Genomic DNA, 10546 nt, shown 5'->3' with positions numbered 1-10546 from the left:
GCAGGGCCGCAGAGCCGGCGAGGACAGACCCGTGGGCTCGGCCCCAAGGCGGGCGCGAACACCACAGCCTCGCGGACAACTCGCACTGCCCGCCACTGGCGTGCAGCTACCCAGGGTGACTCCACGTTTTGGTTTGCTGTTTTGAGACAAGGTCTCAGCATGCAGTTCAGGCTGGCCTTGAACTCCCTATGGGAACTCCCCAGAACTCCCCAGGCTGCTACGAGCTTAAACTCGTAGCAACTCTCCTGCCTCTGCATCCCCAGGCCCGGAATTAAGAGTGTGCAGCACCACGCCCGGCATATATTTTTAAACAGTGGAAACGAGTATTTTATGTTCTATGAAAATCGAATTAAGTCCACAGAGTTTTACTGGAGAACAGCCCGCTCATCTCCTGTGTCTCTCTGGCTCCTTCACACCACACAGGCAGAGCTGAGGGGCAACAGCAGCGCTCACAGGCCCCAAAGCTAAGTGTATTTATTCCCTGTCCCTTCACAGAGAAGTCTGCTGGTCCTACTCTCAAATCCAGAACACAGCAACTACTTAGAAATTAGAAGGTTACATTCATGTTTTCTCCTGCAATGGTGAACTAGACAGACTCAGGTAATTTTTCAAATGTAATTGTCTAAAGCAGAACCCAGAGGAATACGCCTTTAATCTTAGCTACTTAGGAGGCTGAGGCAGGAGGATTACTATCATTGGGCAACACAGCAAGACCTCCTCTCAAATAAACAAAAGTAATTGCCTAAATTTGTGAACATTAAAAGCTGTGTTCAAAGCAATTCCTTCCTGTGTCCCTCACATTTCCATTTACCAAGAATTACAAACAAAATCAACCCAAACATTACTCCTTTAACTTTTCATACCACTAATGGTATTTAATAATAAAAACAATGTAAAAAGATCAGAAAACTAAGTTGCATCCAGTGTCATTGAGGGGGAGAAATGCTGACATAAAATAATTGAAATTACTAGAAAGCTGGGGTGGTGGTGCACTCCTGTAATCCCACTTGAGAGGCTGAAGCAGGGGGATCTCTGTGAGTTCAAAGCCAGCCTGGGCTACATAGTTCAAGGCCAGCCCGAACTGCATAGCAAAACCTTGTCTCAAAACAACAACAAAAAACCAAAACAACTACTACACGATGCAGTGTGGGGGAAATGTAATTAAAGTAGAGGAAAGAAATTAGAAAATACAGAAGTAGAATACATTCAAGCTATATACAAGCAAGTAACAGGAGGAGGAAAGTAAGACAGAAGACAAAAGCAGAGCCGTGAGAGGCAGACAGACTCCAAGCGCTCTCGTGGCCGAGGCAGGGACGGCGCGTGGCTGGAGGCGGTGGGGAAGGACGGCCCTGTCCCACCACTTCCTCTCCTTCCTTTCCCTTCTTCCCCGCCTCCCGTCCTATCAGAAGGTCTTGTGTGACTCTGAGGAAACAGTCTAAGGGAAAGTATCTCAAGATTTCGTTAAATATTGATGCAGAATTTGCCACCCAGATAAACGCTAGCTGGAATGTCAGGAGCAGAAGACACAGAAACTGCACCTGGAGAACGTACGTACGTACCCTGACAGTGGCGCACCAAGGACATTACAGGGCAAGGCGGAAGCAGGGGGTGAAGCCCTGCAGGAGAAAGGAGGCAAAGGGACCCGCGCTCCTGAGGAGGAGACGCAGCTTGGACACCGACGAGAAGTGCGGAGTGTGAAATGCCAGGAGAAGGCGTCAACAGGGACGAGTGGAAACGTGCGTGGGGAATGAGGAACACGGGGGCCGAGCTCGCCTCCAGCTCGGGCACACCCCCCCCACCGCGAGGGACCGTGCTGCTCCCAAAGCGGCGGACGTCCACAGCGACACGCAGGTGGACAGTGTGCGCGGCGGCCACCGCAGAGCTGCTGAGGCGAGAACTCACAGGGCTGAAATCTGCCACGACACTCCTGCAGGTGAGGGTGAAATTACTGACAAATTCCCGCGCCAGAAAGAAAACGAAAGCAGCGGAAGCTGCCAAGTTGGGAGAACAGGAAAAACTGTGAGACCAGCCTGATTTGAGCAAACACGGACAGACAGCCCAAGAGATAAATCTGTGAGAGGAACGTACTTCAGGGAAGCAGCTCGCGCTTACATAACTATGGACACACAGGCAAAGGCGACGTCTACACACCTTTTCCATTCTTAAGACCCAGATAAGGAATTCTCCCAACAAATTATCACTATGTAAGACCAGGCGGGTAGAGGACAAGCACACAATAAACCTGCAGTCTTACCAAGCCGAGGTCACTATTTCAGGACTGCAAAAAGGACCACTCAAAGGCCTCAGAAACCACAAAAACAGCTAGAGCTTAAACACGATGTAAGCTGGGGTCCTCCTTCCCCAGGCCACACGAGAAAGCTGGTAGCATAACAGACCAGCTCACGCAGGGCACAGGAGTCCCAGTTCAATCAGCCCTGGCGGACTCGGCAACCGAAGCCACGCCCCCGGCAGCAGGCAGGACTGCCTCGGGCGCCCACACGACCAGCGCCCTGGCAGGCCCCTAGTTCACGGACCCCGGCTGCGCCTGCAACTGCTTTCTGGAGGACCAACAGCTCAGCCTTCGTCTCCACAAAGTTCCAACCACTCAGATGCCTTTTTGCAAACTGTGAGCACTTACTGATATCATCTTCATGGTAGATGACGGAGTGGAAGGGCAGAGCTCGGTCTCTGATGTATCTCTCTGCCGGCTCGATGTAAAATGTGCCACCACGAGTCCGGACGAATCCTTCAAATCTTCCATCAATAACTGAGCCATGGCTGAAGCTTCCTTCTTCACCTATGGGTGTAAGCAACCAAGTCTTCAAAATTTAATTTATACATGAGTATTAAAAAGTCATTTCACTGTAAAAAGCCATTCTTATGTTCTTTTTCAAATATCCTGAGTATAGCTTTACTGAGAGAATTAATTTTTTTTTTTTTTTTTGTCTTTTTGAGACAGGGTCTCACTACACAGGTCAGGCTGGCCTTGAGCTCACTTTGCAGCCCAGTCTGGTCTCAGATTCACAACGATCCTCCTGCCTCAGCCTCCTGAATGCTGGGAGTACAGGCATGCACCACCACACCTGGCTTGGAAATTAATTTTCACATAAAATATATCAAGTTGAATTTGAGACAGGTACAGCAACCAGAATTCTGTTAAAACATATATAATTACTACTAATGAACACCTGCCTCGTGGCAAACATATTCTTAGCACCTAGAATACTTCCTGTCAGAAAAACAACTTCCTATCATGTCTGTCTTAGTCATTCAGTAAGTAATTGTAATCTGACTTAAACTTAGAAGAAAGTTGTCCCACTAATAAAACATACACTTTCAGAATAAAGATACACAAAAGTCTCTTTAGAAGTTCTGCTTTAAGCCAAGAGTAGTGGAAGCTGCTTTAGGCCAGCACTCGGGAGGCTGAGGCAGGAGGATCGCCACAAGTTTAAGGCCAGGCTGGGTTGCATAGTGAGTTCGAAGCCAGCCTGAACTACATAGTGATACCCTGTCTCAAAAAAAAAGGGAAACTGCCACAAAAATTCTGCTTTAATTTCCACAAGAAAAATAGCTTTCTTCCCATGTGACGTACTATACGTGAACCTTTTGGCTTCCTCGCCACTTTCAGGTTTTATAAATACATTTTTAGATACAAAACTATTAAATGTTTCATAAGCAACTTAAACAAAAGTATATCAACAGCCCTTTTTAAAAGATATTCAAGAAAGATTTGGAATACTGTTCCCAGCAATTATAAAGAAAATAACAGAAAAAAAAATGTTACTTTAGTCTTTAATCACAAAATCTGAGCGACAAAACCAAACGTCAGGAAGGACTAAGAAGTCAGCAAAAGGTTTTGCTTTCGCAGCTGCGGACTCATGCTCGCCAGGCCTGTGCTCTACCACGGAGCTACAGCCCCAACCCCTTTCTGTTTTCATTTTTGTTTAGAGCTAGCGTCTTGCTACATTGCTAGGATTGGCCTTAAATCCCCAGGGTCAAGCAATCCTCCTGCCTCACACTCCCAACCAGCTGGGAGTGCACACACCTGCCTCTGCACCCAAATGGGGCTTTAGAAGTTAAACGCAGTGCAGTTGGGCACAGCAGCAAAAACACAAGGTTAAATTTACTTGTTAAGATCTTCATTAGAAACAGTGCACCCATACGGCTTCTCTCACATTTGTTTTGGGGAGCTGGAGGCGGAACCCGGGCCCCAGGCATGCTAAATGCTGCTCCAGGACTGAGCCAGCAGTGGCCAACCTACGGCGCACACGCCACAGCCAGCTGCCTGTCACCTCCAAGAGGCTCTCCATCACTGCGCTACCCTACGCCCCCAGCCCCCAAGGCTTCCAAGATTTCTAAATTACACATTCAGATTGACTGGCTGGCTTTGAGTCAATCATGAACCTAAAGCACTTTATCACCTACCAAGAGTGGGCACAGACTACCAGGTGATTTGCCCAGCAAGATACACTGAGGGCCTGGAAGGATTTTCCTATGAATTACTGTCACTTTATTTTCAGCTGAAATGATCTCTGGAGTCTCCTTTTAATTCTCTCTGTTTCCTTACAGAACACAGAAAAGTTACTGCTAATTTCTTCCTTCAAAGATCAGAGAATTATACAGTCATTAAAAATTTTTAAACTAACAGTTTGAAAGTATTTAGTGTCAAAGTTTTATACCTTTCAGAAGCTAGATATACTTCATTATTAAACATGCATGTTAAAGATTAAAAGATTATCTCATTTTTCAAAGACCATTTATTCTTCATGATTCATTCACTTGCCTCTGAATTTTGTTTTAAATGGTAAAACGAACACACAGAATATACAACATGTTGAAGGTACAGGAATTCTAAGCTCGAAGAACAAGACAGATGACTCTTATGTAGGGCTTATTTCTGCAGGGCTTTGAGCTCATGGAGCAAAGGGAGGTGGCCCAGTCTGGAAGATTAAGGGGAAGGGTGACCAGGTGTGGTGGCACATGTCTGTAATATCAGCACTCAGGAGGCTGAGGCAGGAGGATCACTGTGAGGCCAGCCTAGGCCACATATTGAGCTCAAGGCCAGCCTGAACCATATAGCGAGACCCTATCTCAAAGAACCAAAAAAGTAGGGGAAGGATGTACACCACTAGCCAGGATGGTCCGAAGACAGATCCAGTCCCCAGTCGTAGTCTCCATGCCAGACCTGTGTGGGTCAAGGGTCAGACCCCAACCTGCCCCTCGCTGCAGGGCAGAAAGACACGTGACTCCTACCCACCCTTAATCCCCAGGAATCACCCAGATCTGAGCCCCAGACCCAGGGCACAGGTGGGCATCGCTCCGAGTATGGCCTCCAGGCGAAGGACCCTGGGTGACAAACCGGTTGGCTCAATTCTGAGGGAGCCGGGCGTCTTCTAGGACTCCTGATTCTCCGACAGCCAAGCCGAAAGGCACTGTCTCTCTGCCTCCCGGGAGAAGGAGGCTGCCTTCCCTCTGCGAGGAGGTACACCACCCTTCCTGAAATACCTGCTCACACATCTAAACAGACATGTCCCTGGTAGGAAAAAACTTACAAGGCTTCTGTTAAGGTCCAACTTACCATAAATATGTCCAGTGTATATGTGAGAGGTATCATAATCAAGTACTCTGTCTGATGTTTCTACTTTAAATTCATCACTAAACAGGGACGTGTCCCTCTTCATTCGTAGGTTGAAATGTCTGCAAAGTAGAAAGAGAAGACAAATTAAAAGGATCCAAATGTTAAATGATTAATCTTTTTAAAATGTCTCAAGACACAGACTGTGTCACGTAACTTGCTTATTTGGGAAATACACCAGCCAAGACTTTCCTACAGAAGTTCCGCTGCAGCGTCAGGGAAACACTTGATGCCACGGGTGCAAGGAAGGACGCCCTGAACGGGGCGCCGGACGCACGGGAAATGCCAGAGTGGGCGACCGGGCGCAAAGCAAAGCTTCGCACAGCCAGAGAGACAGCGAAGCCACAACCCGCCCAAGGGGCTGCTGGCCGCGCCTGACAGAGGGTCAGTATCGGGAATTCATAAGGAACTTCGAAACACCAATAAGACAATGAAACCAATAAAACGTGGGCAAATGAACTCAGTATTTCCCTACAGAGCGCTACTAACCAAAAGTACGTTAAAACGCTCACTGTCTCTAGACCGCAGATTAAAGCTAAAACTACGCGGGAATTCCATCTCGAGCCGTCGGAGCAGCTGGCAGCAAGAACACAAACAACCACGACACCAGTAAGGACTGGGGGAGGGGAACAGCCCCGCCCTGGGGAGAGTATCAGCTAGAACCACCCCTAGGAAATCAGTATGGAGAGCCCCCAAAACACTGCACACAGAATACCCCGCTACAGCACTCCGAGGCACATCCTCTCAAACAATGAAGGACTGCGTACTACCGTGATAATGCACACCAATGTTTAGAACAGCACAATCAGGGGCTGGGGATTTAGCTCAGCGGCACAGCGCCTGCCTGGCGAGCGCAAGGTCGTGAGTTCGATTCCTGGTACTGGAAAAAAACAAACAAACGAAAAGAACAGCACAATCATAACAGCTTCACCATGGAAAAGGCCTAGATGCCCATCAACAAATGAATGGATAGAGAAAATGTGACTTAGGCAGACGTCATGGAATATCACTCAGCCATAAAGAAAAATGCAATCATGTCCGGTGCAAAGAAATGGACAGAACTAGAAACTATCACGGTAAGTGAAATTAGCTAGACCCAGAAAGTTAAATTTACCACATTTTTTCTCACCTGAAAACATCAAAACTACATCAATAAGTAAGTGAAGAAAAGAGAACAGGAAACCATGAGGCGGCCGTCTGGAGGCAGGGCCGGGGCTCACCAGGAGTGAAGAGGGAAGGAGGACAGAAGTGCGACCCCCGCTCGGCTCGGCCGCTGTGCTCCTCCACCCAGCCGGTCCTCAACTGTGTCCTGCAGAACCTGGCGCTACCGCGCTGCTCTGAGCGCTGCAAGCCATCCCGGCAAACACCCTCGCAGGAGATCTGGGGACCCCCAGCTCACGGCAGGTGGTTGAGAAGCATGCCCACTGCAGGCCCTGCACTGGTGTCTGCACTGGGAGCACTCGGGGGATGGAGCCCCCGCGCCTGTCTGCGCCCCAGTCTGCACCGACCTGCCCCCCACCCCCTTCCCCGGCCCCGGCCCCGCTGAGCTGTGGGACAAGCAGGCGGTTTCCAGGGAATCAGAAACATGCAAGGGTAGTCATCTCAGCACTGTGAGAGTAACTGGGGACAGCTAGCTAGTCGAGCAGACTGGGGTGCGCCCATACAACTGTACGTCACAAAGCTGAAATCAAAGCTCTTTAAACGTTATATTAAGTTTTTTAAAAGGAAAACAAAAGATACCGAAAAGGGGATATAGCAGGCTATCATTTCTTTTGTTTTTGGAACGTGCAGGAGATTGAACTCAGGGCCTTTGTACTAAACTAGATTCTCAGCCTTGCTTTTCTTTCTTTTCTTCTTTTTTTCTTTTTGACAGGGTCTTGCTGTATCACTAAATTGCCTAAGCTGTGCTCCAACCTATAATTCTCCTGCCTCAGACACCCACAGTGCTGGAATTACAGGCACGCACCATCATGTCCATCTTACGATTATTTTTATACAAAAAGTTTTCATAAAAATTCAGGCACAAGAAAGTAAAATAATCAAAATGTCAAAAATTGTTGGGTGTGTGGATGCATGCTTGTAATCCGAGACAGCAAAGCGTCTGCAGCAGGAGGTCTCAAACTTAAGGCCAGCCTGGACAGCTCAGTAAGACTCTCAAAAAAAAAAAAAAATAAAAAAGGGCTGAGGAGGCAGCTCAGTTAGTTATAGAGTGCTTGTCTAGCATGTGTAAGCCCCTGAGTTCAATCCCCAGTACCACAAAAACAAAACAAAACCAACTGTGGATGTGGCCTCATGAAAAAGCCCTAGGTTCCATCCTCAGCACTGCAAAAATAAACAAACACACCAAGTAAGAGTAAACTAAAAAACTTTAAAATTCAGCAAGGGCTGAGAATGTAGCTCGGAGGTGAGGGCGTGCCTAGCACATCTGAGGTCCTGAGTTCAACGGTCAGAAAGGAAAAGCAAACATGGGGAAGAGCATGACGGGGCCCACTGACGACGCTGCAGAAATGGAGAGAGCACAGAAGCTACAAGAGAAAGAAGGGCGAGGGGGAGAACGGGGTCACGAACAGGTGGTTTGTTCCAGGAACGAGAGGCAGGTTTAACACTCTACCCTGATCCGTGTAACTCACCGCATTCAGAGGGAAGAAAAGTCACATACTCGTCTCACTAGGTGCAGGAAACTGACCACTGCTCGCACTCACGACAGAATTCTCAGCCACCCAGGAGGAGACAGGAGCGTCCTCGGGCGGACCTCCAACGGCCCAGAGCCCAGGGTGTGTGAAAGGCGGCAGGACTGCGGGCCGTCAGGGCTGACCTCCAGGTGAGAGGTGGGGTGAGCTCAGGAGGAAGCGCAGGTGATGGTGGGTGTCGCCAGGTGTCGCCAGGCGGGTTTTCTCCCTTCCTGGCTCCTCGCTTCTCTCTCTGCTTTCTGGCTGTGCAAGGTGAGCAGCTTTCCTCCACCAGACCAGGCCCTTGTACCATCTGCTCTTGTCTGAAGCCAGCCCACCTGGAGGCCCGGAACTTCTCACACATTGGTCAAAACAAACCTCTCCTCCTCCAGGTTTTGGGTATTTTGTCCCAGTGAAAGGAAAGTGACCACGACAAAGTACGTCCACAGAATACCAACAACTGCACTGAGGATGAAAGACTGATCTCCTGTTCCCTCAGGTGGAAAATACGGCAAAAATGTGCACACCCACCACTTCTGATCCACACTGTACGGAGTGTCCCTGTTAGTGCAACAGCCCAATCTGGAAATGAAGAATAAAATTGCCTTTTTTATTTTCAAACGACATGATCAGGCCGGGGAGATAGCTCAGCAGCACAAGTACCTGCCTGGCAAGCACAAGGTCCTGAGTTTGATTCCTGGCACCAAAAAAAATTGGGGCGTGGTGGCACACTACTATAATTCCAGCACTCAGGAGGCTGAGGCAGGAGGATTGATGTGATTTCAAGGCCAACCTGAGCTACATAGTGAGTTCAGGGGCAGCCTGAACTATAAAACGAGACCCCGTCTCAGAAAAAACAAAACAAAAAAAAAAAAAAAACAACATGATCATTTATAGTCAAACTTCTAAGAAATCTACAAAAAAACTACCAGAAATGATGAGTTTAACACAAAATCACAGAATACAAAACTAACATAGCAAAAAATTAGTACTTTTATGTGCTACATGCATGAAATGTAAAAACAATTCCACTCACAGTCGCACTTTAGAGTACTCAGGGGCCAGGGATGTAGCTCAGCAGCACAACGCTTGCCTGGCAAGCTGAAGGTCCCAAGTTCGATTCCCAGTACCAAAAAAAGAGAACTCAGGAATAAATTTAACAGTTCTCCAGTGCCTCTACACTGAAAACTATGACACTCCTGAAAGAAACTAAGGAAGACCTAAATAAAAAGAGCTGAGAGGACAGCAGCGGCAGGAGCACAGGCTGAGGGTATAACACAGCAGTGCAATGTCTTCTCTTTTCCTTGGTTTCACGTCAATCTCAACATCCTTTGGTTTAAAGCTGGGCTCGCTTTCAATTTGCCAGAAATTCCTAGGGCTTCCCACAGTGACTTCAGGAAATACATCCTTTTTTTTTGGGGGGGGGGGTTTCTGGTACCAGGAACCGAACTCACAACCTTGCGCTTGCCAGGCAGGCACTTTGCCACTGAGCTAAATCCCCAGCCCCAGGAAATACATCCTTAAAGTCTTACAGCCTTAAGATTCTAACCTTCTACAGGGAGTAATCAACAAAACCAAAAAGATGGGTTTTTCTCTTCTTTTCTTTCCTGTCCTTTGGAGGGGCACTGGAGCCGGAACGCTCGGTCTCTGCTGAACTAAGTAAGTTCCTCAGGCTGGCTTTGAACTTGTGACATCCTGTCTCAGACTTTTGAGTGGCTGGGAGGACACAAAACCAAATTACATCCTCTAAGCAGAAAAAAAAATGAAAATTCACTGCTTCTATTAATATATACATTAATTTGCATCTAAAACCTTCCTCAACAGAAGGAGGGATGGAAGGGGAGCCTGGAACACAGGTAAATATAAAGAAACGTCCGACTGAGTTAAAGTCTGTTATGACCTATGAAATACACCACAAATGAATAAGTGAGACATGATGTATCTAAGCCACTGGATTCCATCCAACTTTCCAATTTTATTTCCACTACCATCTGTCTGATAGTTCTTATCTTTGTTTTTTCACAATATACAATTCCTTACAATATTCCTTTTGTAAAATATATATAAAATGATAATCATAACAAAAAGTAGCTGACAATCCACATAATATACCACCTTTCTCGTTTTTTGAGCAAGACCCCAATAAAAAACTATTCCAAAATAGAACTTGATGCTTGGCTTGTTTAAAGATTTAGGCCAAAGGACAGAAAACCTGCAGGGAATACACTGCCTCTGTGGGGTG

General features: G+C 47.4%; 1 protein-coding gene across 1 annotated transcript in view; it reads right to left on the bottom strand.

The window, feature by feature from the left end:
• Positions 1 to 10546, bottom strand: part of Adam10 (ADAM metallopeptidase domain 10) — a gene marked incomplete at its 5' end in the record, with an annotated part of 74595 nt that overhangs the window by 53711 nt on the left and 10338 nt on the right. Inside the window, 2 exon segments of the mRNA XM_013518929.1 lie at positions 2639 to 2797; positions 5579 to 5697. Coding sequence (XP_013374383.1) covers positions 2639 to 2797; positions 5579 to 5697 — 278 coding nt within the window.

Source organism: Chinchilla lanigera, unplaced genomic scaffold (genome assembly GCF_000276665.1).
Source record: "Chinchilla lanigera isolate Chin_1 unplaced genomic scaffold, ChiLan1.0 scaffold00049, whole genome shotgun sequence".
Lineage (NCBI taxonomy): Eukaryota > Metazoa > Chordata > Mammalia > Rodentia > Chinchillidae > Chinchilla > Chinchilla lanigera.
The sequence above is the reverse complement of the archived record's forward strand: the minus strand, read 5'-3'. Positions and strand labels throughout refer to the sequence as shown.